This window comes from Ixodes scapularis, unplaced genomic scaffold (genome assembly GCF_016920785.2).
Source record: "Ixodes scapularis isolate PalLabHiFi unplaced genomic scaffold, ASM1692078v2 PGA_scaffold3__209_contigs__length_174095766, whole genome shotgun sequence".
In the NCBI taxonomy this organism is placed as follows: domain Eukaryota; kingdom Metazoa; phylum Arthropoda; class Arachnida; order Ixodida; family Ixodidae; genus Ixodes; species Ixodes scapularis.
In genome coordinates, this window is record NW_024609868.1 from 38,609,563 (window position 1) to 38,634,670 (window position 25,108).

General features: G+C 46.2%; 1 protein-coding gene across 1 annotated transcript in view; it reads right to left on the reverse strand.

Moving 5' to 3' along the window:
* Positions 1-10,343: 10,343 nt before the first annotated feature.
* Positions 10,344-25,108, reverse strand: part of LOC8038916 (multiple epidermal growth factor-like domains protein 9) — a 171,144-nt gene continuing 156,379 nt past the window's right edge. The window contains exon 6 of the mRNA XM_029982979.3: positions 10,344-11,453. Within this exon, the coding sequence (XP_029838839.3) occupies positions 11,125-11,453 (329 nt within the window). The 3' untranslated portion in view covers positions 10,344-11,124. The remainder of the gene's footprint in view (positions 11,454-25,108) is intronic.

The window sequence follows — 25,108 nt, forward strand, 5'->3', positions numbered from 1 at the left end:
TCGCGGCGCTAATACGTGTTCGACGCACGAGCGGAAGGAATGGCTCAGGAGCGTCTAGCAAAGATTGCCGGAATGCCCGTAGCGCGGCAAAACCCTTCTTTTCTCTTCTCCTTCCTGGAAAACGAACCGGCTGTCGAGCCAAGGGGTAAGCAAGCGGCCATTACCATTTCTTTTGAGGCGACATAAGCGAGATGCCCGCGAGAAAGGAAGTCACGTGTGTGCGCCGAGGGCTGACCCGGCTGGCTTCCGGTTGAATCCGCCAAAATCGGGGGAGCGACTTTCTCGGATCCAGATCGAGATCTGGAGCGGGAGGTAATCCAAAACGACCAGTGAAACACGTTCGTCTCGATCCCGATCGCCCAAGAAATAGGCTCGCTCCGGAAAAGTCGATCCCGGCGCGCTCCAAAACGACCCGTGCAATTCGCCACGAGAAAAGTCGCTCCCACGATTTCGGCGGATTCAACCGGAAGCCAGCCGGGCCAGCCCTCGGCGCACACACGTGACTTCTTTTCTTGTGGGGCATCTCGTCTGCAGAAGAAGAAGAAGCACGTGGCGGGCTAAGCTTCTAGATTGTCTCGACATCAGAAGAATTCGTAAGGGCCGCTTGCTTACCTATTGGCTCGACAGCCGGTTCGTTTTCCAGGAAGGAGAAGAGAAGGTGTTTGCCGCGCTACGGGCATTCCGGCAATCTTTGCTAGAAGCGCCTGAGCCATTCCTGCCACTCGTGCGTCGAACACGTGTTAGCGCCGCGTAGCGAAAATGTCTTCGAAATGACCGCGGCGGCCGCGAAGAGGGGATTCCCGGGCAGTTGAATGACGGGAAGGCATCCTCCGATCCCGGATCAGTGGTCATGTTCCACTGGGGATCCGTAGGCGGCGCGACCCCGTTCGGGTCTTGTGCTCCAATCCGGATCTGGTCGACTGATCCCGGCGCGCTCCAAAACGCCCAGTTGAATTCGCCATTAGATAGCGCTACACTGAGCAGCCGAGCAGATAGAGCTCCGCGGCTCGTGCGCATGAACTCGTACCTTGCGCCCGTGGCTAGAACGTACCCGGCTCTGAGACGATCGCCATATTAAACCTCTTGTTCTACCTTGCTATCGTGTCACCGTTCCCTGACGCAACTTGCAACATGGTGTCAGAACTGGGATGCCGCCAACGATGAGCCGATTTCAAGAGCTCTTCAGCGGGCACCGCCGCGCCAACCAGGGACCCACACGAAGGACTTTGCTCTCGGGGATCTTCGGCTGCAGCCACGCGATAAAGGATGGCGTCCTTTGTCATACAACCGCCGGAAGCATTTTGTTTTTCATCACCCAACAAATGGCCGAAGTGAAAAAAAAAAAAAAAAAAAAAAAAAAAAAAAAACGTTTCGAACGTTTCCGCACGTCCTCCGGACTTATCGCCAAGCCCGAGCCACATTAAATAGATGCGTTGCTCTACATCATGGGAGACCAAGCGGAAGATATATATGGCACGTTCCAGTTGTCTGCCGAAAAGGCCAAGAAGTTTGCAGTCATCATGGAGCAGTTCGACATGAGAATGGGAACGAGTGGCTTGTGGTCTGTCTCCAGCTTGAACGTTTTCCAACCAGGTAGTTCTCGAACTTCCCGCATGCCCAAGCTTGGCTTGACGTAAATCTAGGACTGTCATTTCCAAACGTTCTCGCTCGTTCACGCGTTTTGGCTTTGACAGGAACCTCTTTACGGGGCAATGCTTCTACATAATTTCTTTGCCAATCTGTTCGTGGGGGCTTGTAAGAAATGGGAAAGGTAGCACTAAAGGTTTTCGTCGTACCATTCCCCGAACAACATCCCAAAAAACGTTAACCGAAACCTGCAAGTGATGCTTGCAGGGCCCACAGCGGCACAGAGACGGGACGCGAAACTTGCGGAAACAACTTTCAATGCCCGCACGACAATTAGCCCGCTCACGGGTATTAGCCCGGCTCAACTAGACGTCGGGAAAGAGCTTGCGTTTCCTCCGGGAAATTGAATTATTGACATAAATCCAGCAAGCCTGCAACGCACCTCAACGCAAATCGCAGATCTCCAAAGCGCTTCATGAAGAACTTGCGGAAAGCTCGGGAGAGTCTCGACGTCTCATTCACACATATGTGTGCTTCGAATATGTCTGCAGACAGCTTTTCTTATGATCAATGTGAGGGGAACATCATTCAGGGAAGAACCATGCACCAGACAGCGTCCTATGTTTGACGTCTTAGGAGTGTGGCGCGGCTTAATGCAACGCCATATTATTCTAAAAGCGTTCTAAAAAAAAGAAAACAAAAAAAAAAAACAATCTCTGAGTATATATATTGGTTTTACAAACATCAACTGACAGGTTCACGGATTCGCACGCCTCGCTTCTGTCCAAACGCGCTTTTATGGTTGCGTAAGCGAGTCCATTTAGGCTTACGAAACCACACGTTTCTCCGAAGTTCGTCGCTGAAACACGTATACTCCGATAAAGCCGGTTACAAAAGTGGTCTCAATATGGACTTTTGCAAATCTCTGGTTGTTGTTTACGGTGGTTGTAATGTTCTTACGCATGTCGGCTCTTGTTTTCACGTTGACTAAACTTTCGCTCTTCCTCAAACAGAAGAACCACCTTGTTTCGGTCTTAGGATGATGGTAGCATCAGGTACGCAACGTGATACTAACGTGGCCCCCAACCCGGCCTCACTTTGTTTCCGGTACCGCGCGAAATACAGCGAAGAAACCAATCCCGACGGAACGAGCCATGCGGAGAAGACGGAGCGAGCGAAGATCGCTAGGCGGGGAGGCAAGAGAAACACTTTCGCGAACGGCGAGACCATTTTTCGATACGGAAACCGAACACAAAAGTAGCCTATAGAAAAAAAAAAAAAAAATATAACGAGAAAAGTTCGTGTGTTCATCGGTGTAACAAGGCCGCCTCAAAACCCCCACGATTTTCTGCTCCTCGCTCATCAACCGAAAACAGACACACGCACGCGCGCCCAAAGGGGAAAGTGGGCATAATAAAGGGAGGACACACAAAGGAAAAACTCCAAGGAACGAAACCCACTAAGGAATGCGAATTAGACCGATCGTAATACCTTTAACCCCTCTTCCTCACCATCCCTTTTGCCTTCTCCCTCGCCCTCCCTTTTCTTCGCCAGATTCCCTCATCAGGCTCTCGGCTATGCATTTGGTGTTCCCGGTGGCTAGATGACGGACTAGATTTCCCCGGCTTGTTTGTTGTTGTTTTTTTTTTCTTTTTTTCGTGAGGCGCTCGTTCCAAATAGGCAGGCCTGCCCAGGCGACCCGCAGTGCCCATTAGGCCCCAGGCGTGGCAGGCCGAGCATATGCGCCCGGAGGTCTGCGCAGGGCTTCATCTGCAGCTCCATACGCGGGGCTGGGCACCGTTTAGCGAGGCTGACATCAGGCTGCTCCGAACTCTCCGCTACTGCCGTTATTCCCTCGTCATCGTCGTCGTCCCGTCGTCGGTGCCGCTAATGCGCTGCGCGGGTGGACAATAGCGGGGCGGCAGATTCGGAGCCCTGATGTCCCGCCGTCGGGACAGAGGGAAGCAAACGCTCGCCCGAGAAGACGACGCTGCTCCGAGGAGAAGAACCTGAAAGGCGGCTTTGTTCAAATTGAGCGGTGTTTTTTGTCGTCAAACGGTCGCGTACCTTCATCATGCAAAAAATAAATGAGAACTTACGTACTATGATTAAAGGAAAAGAGCTAAAAACCCGAAGATAACAAAGCAACATGGTAAATATGTGCTGGAATGACGGCGTAGCAATTAAGAATATAAACTCCCGCGCGAACATTTTGACTTAAGGCCCGTTCACACACTTGCAACCGATTACGATCGAGTGAGACAAGACCGGGTTTTGAGCTTCTTGCCACGGCATAAGACCAGATGCGCTGCAGCGGAGCCGGTCCTACGCTGTCGCCTATGCGCTGCAGAGAGGCCGGTCCTACGCTGTCGCCGGTCCTACTAGGTTGCAAGTGTGAGAACGAGCCTTTAAAGCAGCTGTGGAGCGGCCTTCACGTTGAAAAAATGCGCATCCTCTACTTTTGACATTGTTTATCTTGTCACAAAAGACAGAAAATAGATCTCCTTCCTTCGAAATGTTGCGATTCCGCCGCGTAATCGCGAGGCAAACGAGAATATTTCCCGACCAGCAGCCGCGAGCGGCGGCCATGGAAACCACGTGGCGTGACGTCAATGGGGGATTCTAAAAGGATAACAAGTTGTGCAAATACCTGCCCGATAAAAGACACTTCCTGTATAAATATTGTCCTTCCAACATATATAGAAATGCGTCAAAAACATGGTATCATCGAAAAAACTTTTATTATACGGAGTTTTAGTAGCGCCATCTATCCGAGGTCAACAAAACTGTCAGCGCTATCTGCTACCGCGAACAGCCGCCAGAAGCCGGAGGGGGACGGGGTCAGAGCCGGAAGGGGGTGGCCGTACCCGGACGAGCACATTGGCACTTTTATCCTTTCGCAATGTTGATCGCGCCGCGCAAGCAAGTTGTTACGTGGTCGATAGCGGGTGAGTTCTCGCTGCTCTCTGATGGCTCTAGAGAGCGAGCTTCATCGGAACCCCGTGCGTCCTCCTTTCACGTTACAGCGCATCGTGACTCGGAAGATGGTGAAGGAGTTGAGAGGTCCGAAAACCTTAATATTTGTAAATATTTAAAATAGAAACTAGGACATGCCGTCAAAAGCGGTTTTTTGTTCTTTACTTCAGAAAGGTCGAGACACCAACTCCCAAATTATTTAAGCAAAACACTGAAATTGTTGCACGACCCATTAATTGTAGTTCGTGAAAATGTTTCTGGAAAGCCTGTTTCAACAAAATAAGAAAAGTTACACTTTGATTTCGTCAGCGACTTCTATCTCCTTTGCGGGAAAGTCATGCTTAAGCACAGTTGAAAAATGTTCTTTCTAGATGTTACCTGCATGTGAAGTAATCTTCGAAGCGTCCGGATTCTCGCGTTCTATCCCCTATGCGGAGAACAGAGCCGTATATCGAGAGGGTTTGGTCAATGGGACGAGCGGGCAGAGCCAGGGCGTGCACGAGACGCAGATAGAAGGCTTGACGGGCTCTCTTGGCCAACCAGAAGCCGAAAATAATCCCCTGGCGGTGGTTGCGAGAAGCACTTTTTATTAGTGCGCAAGAGTTAAATGGAGTAATTCTCAATGATTGAAAATATAGTTCACCCGATGTTTCGATTATGAACGTGCAAAAAGATCTAAGAATCGAATGTGCCGCTGGAACCTTGTTTTGCTCGATCGGAGTCTGACCGCTCGAACGGCATTTTCCCGGCCCTCGGCGCCTGGCGTACGGATCATGTCGATCGTTCCCCTAGATTCTGCTTTTGAATGATCGGAATTCGAAAATCACGTGCACCATATTTTCAGCCACCGAGAGTTACCCTGACACAATTATTAATTTTGTTTCTCTCGACCACCGCCAGGGTATAATTCGCGGTTACTGGCTGGCCACATTCGAATCTGTGAAGACGTCCTTGCAGACGCCCAGCGCTCAATCGGCCAATTGCGCCTCCTCATTTGCCTCCTATACGTTCCAGTGAATGGCCAAACTCTCTCTATATTCGGCTCCGGCGGAGAGCAAGTCGTTTGCTTCTTACGCAGGAGTTGCGGTCACGTCAAAACGACGCCGAGCCATGATAGGCTTTGAATCTAAGGATAGTGTGAAGACCTCAATGCTAGATGCCTTGAGGTCTACCCACCATTTCTTTATTTTTCAATCAGTCAGGAAGAGCTCGGCGTTCTGACATTATTGCAACCCCTGTGCAAGAAGCAGACAAACTTGCCCTCCGCATAGTCCCTGAGAACTTAAGAAACGCAGAGTGTGGCTTATTATGTTCGCGCTCCTTGCCTCGCGATTGGTTTTTCGGCGTTTTTATCGACCGATGACGCAACCTGATTGGCTGAGGGGAGATCATGAGATGCTCAGCTGTAGGTGACTCGAGCTAGTGCTGTCTTTTTTTTTTTTTTTTTCACGTTTTAAAAACGCGAACGGAGCATTCTGCACCATGTCCTTGGTTTAATTTGATCTCGGTACATGCGTTCTGCACGTGAGCTCCCGCCGTTTGTCCGTACAGTGAGTTTGTGCAAAGGGTGTCTCCGCACTTGGCGTAAAGAGGGACAGACAGGACAGGCGTGCGAGAATTTCCGACCTTGAAATAAAAGCGTCGTCACACGTGATCAAAAGTAGCATGGAGACAATACTTTACCTTTCTTTTTTTGGCAAGTGAAATTTTTTTTTTTATTGTTGGCTGAAATAAATACAGGGGTCTCCCGAAGGGACAAACTTTGATGGCAATGTCGCGTGCGGTGAAGAGCACGAGTTGTGACTAGGCAAAAAAAAAAAAAAACAACATCCCCCTCCCTTCCCCCCCCCCCCCCCCCCCTCCCTTCGTAATATGTACAACCCTTTCCTCACAAGCCTCTTCACAAACCCAGTGCGTCGATCCGGAACACGTAAAACCCTCGCGACGTGTCAGTCACTTGTCAGGCGCTTCGTCCAAGGGTGCATGCTTGTGCTTGGCGTATGTACAGCGCGTGTGCGTGCTTACAGAAACTAAACACAGCTCGTGTCGTGTAACGTAGCCTGCCGCTTTTCCGTTGATCACACATAATGGAAGTAGCGTGCCGAAACAATGCATTGTGCTTTTAATAAAAAGGGCCGTGCACGAAGCAAAGACGAGAAGCTACTCTAGCAATGATTTTGTTCTGTTTTGTAGGCTGAAGATAACGTTCACCATTAGTAATTGACAAATAAAAAAAAAAAAACGCAAAGTACGTCAAGATAACCAGTTTGACTCCTAAACGGACTGAACAACAAGAAAAAAACAAACCAAAAGTTTTTTAGGGACGTTGCTGTTTCAAAAACAGAAATAAAAACGTACTGCCCAGTTTAAAGGGGTCATGAAACGATTTTCCTACTTCTTCCTTCTGAAGCTTTAATCCTCAACTCAAATGCGAATTGTGAAATCACGTGGTCGTGACATTCCTTCGGCACCGGTGCGATGAATCCTAGCTTCCACCGTGTTTTTTATGCACACCATAGAGCTTGTCATTCCCCAGTGCCAATAAGTTCCGTCAGGGCACTCATTGGCCACGAACGCGAATCCAAATATTCGTCGACGGATTGATTGTTGACGAGCGGATACGTCCGAGTGAAGCAGTTCTCGTGTCCAATGCGTGAGCTCGGCTCTGCTGACGCCAGGTTGGCGCCGGTGACGCGCTTTTGGAACCGCGGATGTATCATAGTGAAAAGGCGGAGAGCTTTCGAAGGCAAGAAGGTACAAAATAGTCCGCTATATTTTCAAATGTTCGTACCGAAAAGCTGGCTTTTGACTTGCTAGCCTCTTTCTTTTGGCCAACTAAACGATATGCGATTAGTAAAGTCCCAATTTAAAAACATTCATCCCGACCCAAAATTCGTTTCATGGCCCCTTTAAACTCTTTGTAAACCGAATGCATGTCCAAACTATATATTTATGTTTACTCTCGCGTTTCTTTTTTCAAAAAATAAAGAAAAACACCAAATATGTTTAGGTCAAGCATAAATAGACGAGTAGCTTTACAAATATTGTTCTCTTAAGCCATGGTTCGTGTTATACTTTATCAAAGAAGCTCTCATCAGCAGCCACCATCACCACCAAAGGGGTGAACACTTGCACGTGGTTTTTGAAAGCACTTTCTACGCACCAGTGGTCGTGCGCAGAAAGCAAGCCGCAGAGCCATCGTCTCGCATCCGTGGCTTTGCGAGCACTGAAGACAGGTGACATAAAACATAGTTGCAGTTTTATCTAAATTGTTTTTGACACACAATTTAAGAATCATGAATACTGTATACAAAACAAATAATCTTCCGAACAAAGACCACAAAACTCTGTACAAGGGAACTGCATAAATTACAGAGCTGACATTCAGCAATAGTCGTGCAAGGATCCACAACGGGGGCAGGTGGACAGTGCCTCATTAGTGTCCACTGCCCATAGGTATCACCAGGCTCGTAGTGGCCGACCAACAGTTCAGTGTATAGCAAAAATAAAATTCTACAGACCGGAACCACTCATTGGTATCCTTAGGACAGGCGTAGGCGGCGCGTCTCTGAGCACTTTGACCTTTCCGTGTAACAAAAAGAAGTTTCTAAGGAGAGAACCGAGTTTGGGGACGGGAAAACGACTGTTGCATAGTAGCGCCTACATCCGTTTCTGCAATAAAAAAGGAAGTAAATTATGATTGGTGAATTGTGTGTGCTATGTGTTGTTCGACTGCTGTGGACACCGGAACCCGCAAATGCCTTTTGAAATTCTCGGCAGGAGCGTGCTGCTCGCTTTGCGAGCTTTTCCAAACGTCGGCTCGGTTACTTTCTGGTTTGGGAGGACGGCATCGACCAATGGTAAGAGGATCCTATAACCGGACATCGTTTCAGCTCTGGGAGGTGACTCTAGTTACTGCTAAGTCCGATAGATGACTCCTTTTGCAGCCATAAAACTTAACGTTGCAGGAATTCGGGGTTCCGAATGGTCTAGAACCCTTTGCGTATTTCGGATTTGAACTAGCCTAGAAACTTTTGCGAACCTCTGCAGGGTGAGCAAAGTGTCTCCCTGGTATACCATAGCATTTATGTGAGTGGGGATCAGCAACTTTTTTGTTCCTTAAGTCAAGCTGACGCAGGCTCAGTATCGACTTGCTTCAATACCTTTCCAATAGCATGCTGCTTGTAGGTCAAAGAAGCATGTTGATAGTCGCTCATACCTTGTTGGGCTGCACGTTCAGGTGAACACATAGATAGCTTAAGGAACTTACGTCCGTATCTAAAATTGTTATTGGAAGTCAAAAATCTAATGCGATCTCATCTTTAACTTACATAACCAGTTAGTTAAGGGGATTCGCGTCGTCGGCATGTTGAAGAAAAAGGCATGTGTTGGCCAGTTACTCGCCCTCATGCACATGCCACTAGCTGTGGAACATGCTCGTATTTGAAAAACTTTGGGACGGAGCTCGATATTCCCGGATGTTACAAAAGAAAATATTTCGCTTCTAGTTAAGATTATTGTTACTAATTTAGTTGCACACTAATATTTTTTGAAAAATTATAATGCTGACGACGTTCATCATTAATTATAAATATGCTCATGAAAAGCTTCAAAGTATTCCGAGCTTAATGTCTCATTTGAAGGGAACCAGGCATGACTGCTCATTGTGCCATTGTCCGACTCAAACATTTATGCTGAAACTTCAAAATTGTTTAGACAAAACTGGGTTTTTATCAGCTTCCGAAAATAAAATCTTTATAAATATTTAACACCAGCTAGGGTGTTCCTTGATGGACATAGCTGATGAAGCTTTGCAGGAAGATTTTTTATGATGTGAGATCAAGTCTTATTAACTTCAAAATATCATCGAGGTTAACTTGCTTATAACTGAAGTGTATGAGTGCTTTTGCATGAATGACACATTACTGAATTGCTGGCGATTTGGTTTTATAAATAGTGGCAAATATTACTTGGAGTAATAAGTTTCCTTCCTTCTGAATGAGTAAATGCGTTTAGTAATCTCCAATAAGCATTCAGACATCGGTAAAACAACTTACTGCTTGTTCGGGACCGATAGTGTTTCCGAGGGTTATAATGTTCTCAAAAATGGTATATTTTGAAAGTAGCTTTCAAACTCGTGGGGTCATAAAACAGTTTAGAAACAACATTTTAAATGTACGAAAATGAAATGTGCTCTGATGTCTAAATTCCAGTATAAGCAGGACTTTTTTTTTCTTTACACTGGTACGTAGAATAAGAGACGCCCCCCCCCCCCCCCCCCCCCCCTGAAGCTCACATTCCAACTACAACAGTATATCAATACAAGAGGAAGTTCTTCATATAACGCTATTTGTTCACTCAACTTCAGTATCCCAATATCCAGACAGAAAGCAAAGGCACACACATTCCTGCTTAAAATGAAATTAGTAAAACAAAAAAAAAACAAAAAAAACAAAAACATAATGATGAAAAAAAAGTTCTGTCATCCTCCCAGTGATGCATTTGTGACTGCATTCAGTCTGGCTTTCTCCGTGGCTTACATAAATGTGCAGTGTGTTCTCCCGTCACCGGTATCACAAATCTATCAAACGTGTTCACCAAAGGACCTCCTCATACAAATTTTCTGAACAGGCTTACAAGATTTATATTGACGCCACCTTCGGTATGCGTGCATAGCCGCTGTTCTCTTGGGACAATTGGATAAACCCGAAACCTGATTAAGTCACAGCATGATTTCTTCCAGTCGGCCCTACCTGTCATAAAATCCAGCTTTATGACTCTTTCACTCTTCGGCTATATGCACCTCGAGGCTATAGCTATTTCCATCCAGGATAACATTCCGGAGACTGCACATTCGCCGTGTTGACAGCATAGGTTACCTCTGATATTACCTGGGTATGACTCGGCATTTCTCCCGTCGCCCGCGTAACTCCCAGTGGTATATTATGGTACTTCACCTTGGCGTTCCTTTCTGTGCATAACTGATTCCCACGGGAATCCTCCCAAGCGCTTCTCAAGATCGATCGTTACCGCACTTTCGGTTTCAGCTTTTTCACGATCCCTTCGGTACGACGAGGTGGGACATTTGATTTTCCTTCTTTATGACGGTATCCTGCCAGCACATCATACCGTATAACTTTTCGTCCGCGCTCCTAGTCATCCAAACACCAGTTTTCCCCCGATGCAGACATCAACGACACACATCTGTCCTGTCGCACTACTGTCGATGTCATCATGAACGCTTGCTGTCGATGCCCTCACAATCCTTCGAAACGATGCTTACACAAATTCGCGGCCGTGTAACACAGTTGTAATGCAAACGATGCACCAACTTGTGAAGCCACTCGAGGTGACTTGTATACACGTCTTGATTCTTCGTCACTCTTTGTCCGGGGGGTATAAGACGTCTTCCAGCGGCGCCGTTTTGCAAGAAGACGTCTTGGTCTCCCTGATCACCTTTGGTGCGTTGGCGTTTGAGGAAACGTCTTCATCGCCATGGCCCCACTCGATGTCACTCGTATACACATCACGATTCCGGTACACCCTTTGTCCGGGAAGGTATCAGACGTCTTCCAGCGGCGCCTCCTTGCAAGAAGGGGTCTTGGACTCCTTAGTCACCTTCGGTGTGCTGGCGTCTGCGGAGGCGTCCTCGTCGCTGTGGCCCTGCACGACGACGCGACTGGACGCGGCATCCAGGTGCTGGTACGGGCAGTCGGGGCCCTGTCCCGACTTGTCCTCCCGCAGCTCGATGCTCCAGAAGGGCAAGCCGGCGCGCGTTCTCTTTCTCAGTCGACACCGGTACCAGGTGACGGCCCCGGTGACAGCAAGCAGAAAGAAGAGCGTCGCCAGGACGGCGACGAGGGGCACAGCACCGGCAGCCAGGGCACTCTCTGCGAAACGAAAAGGAAGCAAATTAGGCCAAGGTCTTTGTCATGGGCGGGAAAGCTCGCACACACCACGCGACGTAAAGCCACGCTCAGACAGTTTGCAGACACTAAGGCGTGCTTCCTGTTTGTATGACCGTCCTGACATATTGGTCCACGAATACTTTCTGCAGCATACATATGCATGAAGCAAGCATATGCATGCTTTAAATTTCTGGAATTTTCATAAACTCATGTAGTTAAGCAAAACATTGGGTAAAAAAAGGTTCAATACCACACAAATATAGAATGGCGCCTAATTACTTAATAATATGCCCTCACTTACACTAAAATACAAACTTTGAAAGACGCCATTTTGGTTCCAAATACGAGTTAAAAAGAAACTTTATGATTTTTTTTTTGTCAACTTGAATTTGGGTGTTTGCTACAATACTTTTTTCGTTTGTTCTCATAAAACTATCAATCAATCAATCAATCAATCAATCACTCAATCAATTTTATTTTTTCTTTATCTGAGAGGGGAAGACAGGGAAAAAAAGCAGCATGTCGTTCCTCGACGAAGCCCCCGCCTCCCCTTTACATCCGCAGAAGAAACACAACATATGAGTGAAAGAACAATTTAACATATATAAAGACAGGTAATTCAGTGTTTATACAGGTCAGTGGTGTCAATTATATACGGCGTAAATGATTAAACAAGGTAAACATAATTCAGAGTTGCACATGCTTGCTCCGAGAGTTTAGTAGGAAGCACACAACAATGCACATTGACTTTCAAAAATATATACGCAACTGTCTCTATACCTTCAAAGCATGACATCTATTCAATAGATCGCTCAAATAGGCCACGAATTTCCTTTTTGCTTGTGTTTGCCACGGAAATTCCCTTTGCCTCAAGGTTGCTTAAAATTCTCGGGAGAGTAAAAACCAGTCTCTGGTCACCATAATTTCGTCTGGAGCGCGGTGCGGCCCAGTTTCGAGAATGACGAGTGCTGTATGTTGCGTCCCGCGACTCCAAACTGGATGCTGAATTGAAAACGCTAACAGAGTTGTTTAATGATCTTTTATATACATCACAAGCTTATAACTATAGTAATTCGTGATTTTTAACGTGTCAAGATTTTTAAACAAAGCTTTCGTGGAGTGATCATACGCTACATTACATATTATTCGTATTTCCCTCTTCTGCATTAAAAAAAGTCTCTGAACATTCGTTTTCGAAGTAGTACCTCAAGCCAGGAAATAGTGATTCAAATATGAGCAAAACAGGGCGTGATATATAAGCAGCATTACTGAAGATGGTAAGATATACGGTATTTATACAAAACGCCTACAACCTTTCAGAGCTTTATGGTTGTGTCCTGCACCGTCTCATCCCACAACATATGTTCATTAAAAATTACGCCGACCACCTTAGTACTTTTTACAATTTCCACATCTCGTGAGGCAAAAGAGAGCCCTCCCGGCAAGTTTCTGGTGCAGCTCGTATTTTTTTTTTTTTGCACAAAAAATAACTGCCTTAGTTTTTGCAACATTTACTGTTAATGAATTTGCGGTGGTCCAAACGTTTAGACTCTGCAAGAATCGATTTGCTCTTTCTATATTGACGTCAATGTTAGTTCCAGAGAAAAACAAACTTGTATCATCTGCGTATATTATGTAGTTGACGCTATTATCTAAGTTCACTATGTCATTTATAAAAATATTGAAAAAAAGGGGCCCGAGAATACCCGCTTGCGGTACACCTGCCTTTATTTGGCGCATGTTTGAATGCTCCCCGTCAATTTCAGCGTACTGATAACGGTCTTGCAAATAGCTTTCAATCAGGTTCAGGGCAAGTCCCTTGATGCCACAAATGTCCAGTTTCTGCAGTAACGTTTTATGGTGAAGGCGATCGAATGCCTTCGAAAAATCAATAAATATTGCCAATGTTAGCAGTTTGTTTTCGATGTTTGTAAGTATCACTTCTTTCTGTTTTCGTAGCGCCAACTCTGTCGAGTACCCCTTTCGGAAACCGAATTGACAAGGTGTAATAATTGAGCGTTTTTCACAGAAAGCATATAGTCTCATGTGCATAATCTTTTCTAGTCCTTTAAAGAATACCGGCAGTACAGACACAGGCCTGTAATTACCCACGTTGCTCTTATCCCCTGCCTTGTGGAGGACGGGCACCTTGGCCACTTGCATTCTTTTCGGAAACACCCCGTCCTGAACGGCTAAGTTATAAATGTGGGTCAAACAAGGGACGATGGTATGAATAACACGCTTTACAGGTTCGATATGAATGCCATGCACGTCGTTACTTTTACTGTTTCTAAAATTGTTAAATGCTGATATTAATTAACTGTCATCAGTAGGCAGAAGAAAAACACTTCGAAATTTTATCGACTAGGTCACAAGCATTGACAGAGCGAACGCTGTTAACTAAGTCCGCGAAATGATTATTGAATCTGTCAGCCAACGCGGCACCAGTTATGCACTCCTCGTTTACAGTGATCGTTTTAATTGAGTCATTGCGAGAGTGAGGTTTAACCAGCATGTCCACTTTCTTTCACATGACATCCGTTCTTGGTTCACCCTGAAACATATGGTAATGGTATGCACGCTTTGATTTACGAAGAGCGCTTGTTATCATGTTCCTTTGCATTTTAAATTCGCGGAGGACGCCCAAATCTCTAGTGTGCAGAAATTTATTATAAAGCGCATTCTTCCAATTCATCATTTTAATTATCTGCGAAGTAACCCCCGCACTGGTAACCCATGCACTGGACACTTCTTGTAGGGAAAGCACCGGTTATAGATATTTGTAAACGTTTCAAGAAAGAGGTCATATGCCTGGTCAGCTGAGTCACAGGAAAGAACCGCGCTCTAGCTGGTAAGTTGTATTTCCTCTTCAAAATAGTTGCGTCTTGTTAAGCTTATATCTCGGTGAAAAGTGTAATTTGTGTTCGATGACTTTTTTGACACATATTTTAGATCGGCAAACAAATAAATTGGCAGGCGGTCACTGATTGTGGCCCCAATAACACCAGCAGTTAGGCGTGAATCATCAATATTTGTTATGAACAAGTCTAGAAACGTCGCATTCGCATGATTTGCCCGAGTTGGTTCGGATATTGCATTAAAGGAACCGTAGGAATTGCACAGTGACAAAAACTGCAATTATCGAGGAAATGATCTCATCATATCTATATTAAAATCTCCGCCCAAATATAAAGCGACATTGTTTTCACCGATGAACATAAATAGTTTTTTCTAGGAATTCCAAAAAAACATGTCCATATCACCATTAGGTGGACGATACATAACAGATAATATAGATTTTGAACTTTCTAAAATCATAATTTCAAAATCATCTGTAACAGTAGTCAACTGATCTATGACCGTACATTCGAAAGCAGTTTTTGCGTAAATACAAACACCACCCCCGGCTTTAAACAGCGATTTAAGTCATAAACGGTGCATCCATCCAAAGGGTTCATGTATCTTCAGAACGGCACCATGTTTCGGTTAACATAAGAAAATCAAAAAAGAAACCAAAATCGTCTAAAAAATATTCAACTCATCAAACTTGTTCCGTGCTGATTGAATGTTTAAATGAAACAGAGAAAGGGGAGTACTAGAGCGGGCCCTGAATTTTTGCCCTACCTCGTTGGGCAGTGGATACTGTCCTTTATTCATGTTATCATGGCAGGAGTACATTGTCTCTATTCGGGTTTAAAATACATCGATTGATGAATGGCAGACATGTGAATGCATTAATGCATATGTATAAAATTTTAAAGTCTTGTTTGGCTGCATTTTAATTAATTGACGAAATCTCCAGTTTATGCAGAAATGGTCCTATTTAGAGCCAGACCAAGCAGCGTGGGCAATGCTAGCTGGAGCTTTCAAAACACTCAAAATTTAAATCCGCATTATCCATTTAACATATAAAAAAAAAATCCAGAAAATTACTTTTTGTTGTTGCTGATGAATTTGTTTTTGAAGATCAGCCTCTCGGATATCGCCTCTAGGTGCCCGCCTCGTGGGCGACGCACGCCGACGTTCAGCAGCGAGGCGTTAACGGTGTGAAACGCCACCACAAGGTCTTCAACGCTCTCCTCAAAGTATGTTTTATTCACTTGAAGTGGACATTATCTTGACTTCCAGGCATCCTTATCCTCGTTACGGTTACGTGGTGGTTCTGCCTTCTTAATTTCACTCTACTGCCCAGGTAACTGCCGACGAGTGCAGGCCTGCATCGTCTGCTTTCCGAGTTTTAGAATGCTTAACGCGCGTCGGCCTGGTGTGTCGTATGTTCAGATATAAAAACAATTCAGACCGTATAGCTCTTCACCTATGTGCGCAATATTGAAATTGTGATTAGAAACGCGAAAAGTGTCCGATGAATTTATAAGACACTAATTATGGCCTTTTTGCAAAATCTATAAATTGGTTAAGCCTCTGATAGTTGTTGGCTTCAATAATCCATTTGTGCCGTGACACTGTTAATTATAATGTTAACCAACATTATGTTTGATAAACCGACTTAACAGGAGGTTCATAACCTCATCTAAAGTCCGCCGAGACTGACACTCGGATGGCAAACACGGCACCTATGTAACTCCCACGTTTTATCAAAAGCACTTCCTCTAAAAATAATAGTGAGTTCGAAACTCGATACTTGTTCTATGGCCTCCAGTGTATTTCGGAGTCTCAAAATCTGCACACGTGCGGAACCTCAGGGTCGTGAGGCGTCCGCCGCAAAGAGTGGAATGCTTTTCGAAACATTGCACTGCTTTTGGTAGCGCTACATACTCTATCAAAATACATTTAAGTTCAATGTGGAAACTAAATCACCGTTATAATTTCTCAACGGTGAAGAGCTATCCGGTCAGGATAGTCTTTATTTCTGGATATACAACGGACGAGGCCGACGCGCGGTATGCATTTCCAAACTCGGGAAGCAGACGATGCTGGCCTGCGTTTGTCGGCAGTTACCTGGGTAAAAGTAGAATACAATTAAGACGCCAGTTTCATTATGTAACGTAGAGACGATACGGATGCATGGAAGTCAGGGTAACGCCCACTTGAATTGAATAAAACGCGTTTACAAGACAGCGTTGAAGGCCTTGCGGCGTCGTATCACACCGATGACGTTCGCTGGCGAACGCCGGCGTGCGTCGCCTGGAAGGCGGGGGCATGGGGGCATGGACGGAGAGGCCCATCTTTTACAAGTACTTTCCTTATTTTTGTATATGTTAAACGAATGAGGCGAATTTAACTTTCGACTATTTCAAAATTTCCAGGCACCGCTGCCCATGCACAGTGGTTTTTCTGCCTCTCAATATGGCCCTTTCGGCACAAACTGGAGAATATGATGTCATTAAATTAAAACGCAACAAGTCGAGGCTTTAAAAATTGAACACGCGCAATTCACATATTAGTTCTATGAGAACAAACGAAATGAGTATTGTAGTAACACCCAAATCCAAGTTGACTAAAACAATAAAGAAATCTCATAAAGTATTTTTTAGCTCCTATTTAGACCCAAAATGGCGTCTTTCAATGTTTGTATTTTAGTGTAAGATAGACGATATCATTAGGTAACTAGGCGCCCACCTATATTTGTGTGGTACGCAAGATTTGTTTTACAATGTTTTTTTTTTTTTAACAACGGAAGTTTTATGCAGTCCAGAAATTTAAGCCTGATATCAGCAAAATAAAATTAATTTGTTTACAAAAATATACTTTTCTTCGAGTTCAGAGGCTTTATTATCCAAATTAATCGTTTAGTACATATCGCAGAAAATAAAAACTTCCGCGTCTTCTTTGGCGTGGAATGACCCTCCCCTTTCGCCTTTTATTTGCACAAGTTTGTATCTTACGAAAGAATCCTTGCACCAAGTCTCGGACAGGAGTGTGGTTTACAAAAACTGGCTTATTAAGAGGATGTAGTTTATGATTAGGTGATCCCTCTTGAATAATAGACTTTACGAAAGTCCCGTTTCCCGGCAGGAAAATATGTCCTTCTGAAAACCTACCTAAAGTACTTAATGCAAAAAGGAACGATTACTTTTTCAAGTAATTGCGAATTAATTTTTCCATTCCCGTAGTCAAGTAATGGAATTGAATACTTTTTAACCAGAGTAATTGTAACTGATTAGTTTCGAGTGACGAGTACAAAACTGATGAGTAGTGTGACCAAGGTCACACTACTCATACACCATACGAAAGGCCGTCTGCAAGCACGAGTCACGGCCATATCCGTGGTTCGAATGCCGTGTGTCAAGTTTCTCCTTGAAGTCATTGCCATACGGCATTCGAAGCACGGATCTCGCCGTGACTCGCGGTCGAATCTGTATGCAGACTGTTCTTTGTGCGATATATAAGCAGCGTCATTCTAGATCAACGGTCCGAGACATGCCGAACTTGCAAAGTCAGAAGAACAAATGTCATATGACATTTGATGTCATGAAATGTCATGACATATGACATAGAGTCACTGACGTGATGAAACCGACAGAGAGTCATTTCAGTTATCCAGCGCGTGCTCTCGGGCTTGCGGGGACAAGGGTCCGCCACCGTGCCCAGGGGCCGCTACCGACCGCCCAAAGTCGACACCTAGTCCGAAGCGCGGAACAGCGCATGAAGAATGATCGCCAGAGATTATAATAGGGGACGCGCCCACGCAATAAGCAGGGCGGAACGAGAGCACGCCATGGCTGCGTTGTATAGTACTATTAAGAAACCATTCCTATTATACTAATAAATGTAGTTTCTTGTTTTCGAAACCCCTGGCTTCGTGTTCTTCGTCCGGGAGGGGTATGTAGCAAGGCAACCCTTTCACAACCTTTGGTAAGTCCACAGCAACGAGGTAGAGGGGCTTAGAGTGATAAACCGGAAGTTCGGAGGTGGCATCCCCCCGGTTGCCGCTATATTTTATGCAAATGTGACCACTCGTCACATGACCTCCCAAGAGCCGTGACGTCACAGGTAAGATGGCAGCGCCCAGAGCTGGCGGATGCGAGTTTGTCCGGTGCGCGGTAGCCGTGATGTGCAGCTGCTTTCCGACGACTTCGGGCTTTTTCGTGTTCGCTGACGCAGGTATAATGTGAAAATATGAATAAATGAGACTTTATACACTTTTTCCGCAAGATCGCACTGGATTCTCTGGATATTAACACCTGTGAGGCAGCATCAGCCGTATCGCCGTACCGGTGCTCGGATTCGGGATCTGTTCGAGGATCGATAGAACTTTGAGTGCTTTTAGCATAAAATATTTTGCATTCTCTTAGCTTTGTTTGAACGTTTCAATGTCTGAGAAGCGACACGAAATGTATGCGTCGGATGTAGGGCCTAGGGGAATTTGTTTTAGCCCTAGGTAACTGTAACACAGCAACTTTTAGCGAGGAAGCCCCTGCGACCTTTGCGTTTCGCACTTATCAACAATTTTACGATATAAATTCAGGCATAAAGTATTCGCATTTTTCTAGCTTTGTTTGAACGTTGGAATGTCTGAGAATCGAACGCGTTAGGGCCTAGGGGAAGTTGTTTCAGCTCTGCGTCACCAAATAACCATAATAACTTTTAGCGAGGAAGTTCCTGCGATCTTTAACCTTTTGTGCTAATCGGCGATTCTACATTCGATCGCTTTTCTTCCTCTCTTTGTGAAGGCGAAGTGCACACTTATTTTCAGCTACGAGGATGACGTTTTATTGAGTGCGAGGATGAATAAATCGTTGCAGGCACCTGCTTCAAAGCTATTCGACTTGCTATAAGAGCAACTATTTTGGTGTATGCATAGATTAACTGCACCTTTTTCTCTTTCGTAGGCTTTATTGCAGCAATACTTTTTTTCACCAAGAGTGTATTGCATTAGTCGGTCAATTATATACTTGTTCTAATTACCTGGATAAGATGATTCACATTTGTGTTCATCCCTTGCCTGAAGAGCAGTCTTGTTGAAAAATGTTGACCATTCCTTTCGGTCTCTTCGATAGACTTTTTGAAAAGTGTGGACTGCCTACACTTCGTATCATTGTAACTTGGAAAAGCGCAAAAAAAAGGGCAACCGCCGCAGCCCCCTCGAGCCGCTCTGAGAGACGGAGCGAAGGTGTGACAAATCTGTGCAGACGAGCACTCTGAGTGACATGTTGTCATGTGCCTCTCTCCAACGTGCAAATTGGCTCACCGAGACTGTAGCCTTTCCCGTTTGCCAAATTGTGATGAAACGAATTGCAGTAGCTAGTACTCTAATTACCCCAGGCTTTCATACTTTGGGCATTTGTTCAGCAAGAATGTTATGTCCGCCATCACTGTGAACTCGGCTCGGCGCCTATTGGACTCGAATGTTGCATTAGCATTCGACGTTAACTGGGGCCCATTTTTGTGCTTTACGCCGAAAAAAAAAATGGTGACAGTTGTGTTGCTTGATGGGGTTCTGCAAAGGGTCTAATGTGTCATACCAAAAAAAAATGGTAACAATTGTGTTGCTTGATGGGGTTCTGCAAAGGGTCTATTGTGTCATACGTATAGAAAGTGTCCTGCTATATAACTACACATCAACACATACTACTAAAGTATATGCTCAGAGGTGTTTTCTTTTTGCAATTAACAAGTTACAGCAGTGTGCTTTAATGTTATTATCATGTGTGTAGTTTTAAGTATCCTCTCTGCAATGCCTACGAAGGACCCTGGAGGGAATAAATTAATAAATAACATTTTCATATCACTGGAGTTGGTTTTCGGATGCACCGCGTGTTCAGGAGAGGTGGAACGAGTGCAGCCCCATGCAACAAGTCTGCCAGTCTGGTATGTCCCATTAATTAATATTGAAGGGTCAGAGATGCAAGTGTCCTCAAAGGGACCTGCGTGTGCAGTGAACACAATTCTTGGTGTTTAGACTCTCAAGACGTCAAGGCAAGCGGAAATATGTTTATCTGGTTAGTGTATCAAATATGTTTATTTCAACTTGATTACATAATTATTGATTCTTATTAAATGGTTCCATAACGAGTTCTTTCTGCGACAGTCTTCTGTTAGGCGTTCAGTCGTAGCACCTGTGGACCTTGTTGTCGGATGACGCTCCTGGCACGTCGGTGTTCAGTTTGGTCGAGTGGCAACTTTGACCGACCGATGCTGTCTTGCAATCATACGTCATGTGCGGCCACTGACGTCTGATGCACTGAAGCCGCAGGGCTGGCTTCTAATGCGCACATTTTCCTGGTCGTTTTCTGCATCAATGCAGCGAGCTCGGGCATGTATTGGTTACGTGGCTGTGCCTTCTGCTGTACCGTTGACTTGATAGCTGGCAACAATGTTTGTTTGCTATCCAAGCCATTTCACTTCCATTTCGTAATGGCAATTTATTCTGCATCCCGCGACCACTGCAACTTGTGTAAGTTTCTTGTGGCAAAGGACCAGTCCACTTTTGAGAGCACCCAACCATTCTATTTCTTCAAGTCACTCAGCGGCATTCTCCATCGAAGTTGGAAATTGTGTGCTTTGTGGCGTGGACACAGATAATTAGTGTCAGAAAATTATTAGGTATTGTCCTTGGATGACAACCGACACCAGATCAACTGTCCTTGCATTGCCGCCCACGTGCTTTGTCGTGCTTACCTCCCGTCCAGATGAAGTGGATCACGAGCTTCGGGGTAAAGTCGGCACCAGGGACAAAGACCGCCGAAGATAATCCTCAATATTTCGCAGACGCTCGTCGAGACGTGGTCGAGGGTCGTTCGGCACGAACCCTTGCAGGCGAATTCATTTGTACGGGCACCTCCATTAGACATGGTCGGACTCATGCAATGATAGCAGAGTGGTTTTCGGTCCGCAATTCGCAGCACCTCCGTTTTCTTCGGTGTAATTTGTTCAGCGCGGACCTACACTGGTTCTTCCCGATGTCAGGAATGCTTCGGCGTTGGGGTGTCTCGTTGAATTGGCATTGAATAGTAACAGGTAGCCGGTGGTGGTCGTTGTGACTTTGTGGCATAAGTCGCCCTCGGTTCGTCAGATGCCGCTTCGCTCGAAGAAGACTCCAGTTGAAATGCCCGTCGAACTTCTTCCGAAACAATCTCGGCAATCAAAATAAAAGCCGGGCAACTGATGGCAGGAACTAGCTTCCTTATATCCTCCCGGACACTGTTGTGGATGATGTCGCGGATGCCTGGGGGCTGGCGTCGAAGTTGCAGCTGGACGATTCGAGTGTCGAGACGCTGGGGAGTTGTTGATATTGATAGGCTCGGGCCTGCAGTGTACATTCAATGTTGGAAGCCTCGGTGATATGAACTCTTTGCCTGTTGTCGTGGGGTTGCGGACAAGGCTGCCGAAGGTGTTGTCGCTCACATGAGGGACTTGGGGCTCTTAGCTTCTCGTCTTCTGTAGCATCAGGGTTCGCGTGGGTGCTCGATCAGGCGCAAAACATCCTCCACAAAGGTGGTGACGCTCTTGCTAGGGCCGTGTCCTGGACAGAATCAGGAATTCGGCTCTTTTTCGTCAATGTTGGCTGATGAACGTGCACTTCAGCTCGGTCTTGCAAACTTCCCACGACGTTAAGGAGGATTCCTGGTTCTCAAACCACTGCCTGGCAGTTTCTTCCACGAGAAGTATAGGTTCTGCAGGAGCTGGTTGTCCATCTACCCACTGTGACGGGTGACACGGTCATATGGAGTATTGTTCAATCCAGCCCCCGACGTCTTATGCACCTTGTGTGAAAGGGCATCACAGTGCGAGGTGCGACGGGCATGTAAACGATGGTGGGAGCGGACGCGGTTTGCTGCTACAGGTTTGTCATTGTTGGCTCAGTCAGCTTCGTTTTGTCTGGCAAAAGACCCAGTTCCAATGGTTCTTGCTGGTAGCAGCGACTGGCTTGGATTTCAGGTTCTTCGTGGTGTATTTCCGAGGTTCGTCCTTGTGGTACTCGCTCGTCTTGCGGTTTTTCTGCCGGGCTCGGAATAGGACTTGGTTCACGGCTCGCCGGGAGTTTAAGACGCAGGATAATGTGCCACCCGTGTCTTGTTATCGGGCAACTCGGCTGAGGAGCCGCCAGGGTCCACACAGAGCGAAAGGCTATGGCTAAAGTGCGCAGCACCTCCACGAGAACATACAATGGCAGCTGAGCATGGCCTGGAACTTTCCAGAATAATAAATATTTATAGAAAATAGGACTGTACCAAGCATCCGTGACCATACAACAAAACAGACAGAACAGAGTCTATCCTGACCACTAAAGAAGCTGCAATGCTTTAGTGGAATTCTGTCCGAATAAATCCTCTCCTTCAGGGTTTGGCGACTGCCGAGGACGAGCTGAACTGAAATGGATGTGGGACCACTTTTCTAGTAATGAGCCGCTGCAGACTGTCGTCGCAAAGCGGCGTGAACGGGTGGACTGGGTAGGTAACACGCGCGATGAAATGTCCATACAGCTTGCAATTCGCGTAGCGAGTGTTGATGAAACTTTGGTGTCGACGAAACGTGCGACAGACGAGCAGAATCAATACCAACAGCAACACCTGTGCTCCATGAAAGTTCACGTCTACGCCGGAACGATTTGGGAAGTAGCACAGTATCATTTAGCACGGTGCGGGAACTACAAGCGTCAAGGCAGCTCTCCGATGCACCGCACAAAGAAAGTGAGCCTTCGGTCATTTGAACGAAGCGGCACCACGATTGCACACTGCCAAGCACAAAAAATAAAATTTTCGTCGCTAAACTGTGTATCCAAATATATTGCACACGCTTCACTGTAGATCTTGAAGGTTCCGATGGTCAACGCGAGCACAGAAACGTTGCCTTAAAATTTATCCCAGCGGTGTCCGAATGAATCCGAGGTCCGAGCAACGTAGGGCCGATTGTCTCTTTCGTGGCAACATCCCCGTCGGTCACCAGCGAAATGCACACCATTCCTCCGAATTTTCACGGTTTACCTACGTCAGACACCACGCTGAACTCTGAAGTCACTCTCGACCGGCCTCATAAGACAGCTTCCGCGTCTAAAATGAACTCGCCGAGACGAACGACAATGAACAAAGTATCCGACAAGCTCCGGCCCAGCTGGGGCCAGCCGCTGCATGGGCGCTGCCATCTTTTCTGTGACGTCACGTATTTGGTTTGGTCATGTGACGAGTGGTCAAATTTGCGTACAATGGCAGCCGCCTTATGGGGGTCACTTTGAGTGCAGACCGGAACCCCGGTTTATCGCTCTAAGCCCCTCTACCTCGTTGGTCCACAGTGTACTAGAAATAGGGGGTAGTGTTGGGACTGGCACGTAGTAATGCAGGCGCATCGAATCGATCTTTGCAGATGGCGTCACCGGCGCCTGTATCTGAAACGCGTGCGGGGCGCCCGTGAGCTGCGATGGGCGGGGCATACGAAATGTTCGTGTCGCTCTGGTACAGTGTTCGCAGGCATATAAAAGGCATTTTTTGAGATATGATTTTTTTTTTGTTAACTATATGATTGTAGTCCCAAAGAATGTAACGGGGCTCAAAATGAAGTCCGCAGACTGCGCTGAATTCTTCAATGTGCAGGTTTGTTGACCAGACATCTCTTGCGGCTCTGTCCTTTGGAAGGATGAAGGTTGACGCTTTTCGCTCTCCTTTCACATGCGAGTAGATTGTTGCGCAGCCTGGAACGCATCAGTAGTTTCTCCGGCATTGCTCCGGCATTTTATATTAAATTTAACAGTCTACAGTCCGTAGTGTACGCGAAATTGTAGGCGCCTCAAGAATCTCACCGGGAAAGAACATGCCGGCACAAAAATGCAATGTACCACCAACCGCTCAGACTGAGTACAGTTTTTCAAACACACGAAGCAATTTTCGGGGGCTGCTGCAAATTGTCGATAGACGCGCCCTCACGGGCTTCCATTGCGGAGCCGCGCCACTCCCAAGACTACTTCCTATTTCTATAGTATACTCTGTAGCGAGACATTGCCGTCTCGTGAGGTTCGAGCGTGTTCGCGCAGCCCAAGCTCAGCGGAAGGCAACGGGCCCGATGAGGGGCGTCCGAAAGAGGTTCTATTCCTGTTAGTGACCACAGTTTTTGTCATGCTTGCGCTTAGACAAACGTATCACACACATCTCGTACCACCCGAGCTGATCGTGACATGTACGTCAGTCTTCGCTCTTTCTTCTTTCACCATCATCGATTTTTTTTTTTTAATGTTACGCGAATTGTTGTTTCGTGCAATCTGTCTATAAAAGAGCCTCCCGGACTATTTAATATGAAGTTTTAGCAAACCATTTTTGAATGCATTATTTCACTCACGCGCCCTCCTTATTTTTCCCGCCAAGAAGTAGCAGAGCGTGTTCGCGGCACCAATATCGTTCTACAAAAACACGCGTCCCGCCAAAACTTTTCAATATTTGGTGTACTCGTAAGCGGTCGGCATTTCGTGTCCTGCACCGGGCACTGCGCTATAAGGATCCCGACGCAAGCCTTCGGAGGCTATCGCGCTTTTTAGGCGCGGCAGCAGCGCGCCGTGCTTCGGCAGCACGCCGTCGATCGTGCCGCCGTCGCTGCGTTTGATCGATCGGTCCGCTTTTCTGTCGGCAGCGGGGCCTCAGATGCCGCTCAGAGATTAAAGTGGCGGCGTCGGTATTTATGGCCGGGCCCCGAAGCTTCTCCCCACCCCCGCTATCGCGACGCCAGAGACGACGGCGACGACGACGACG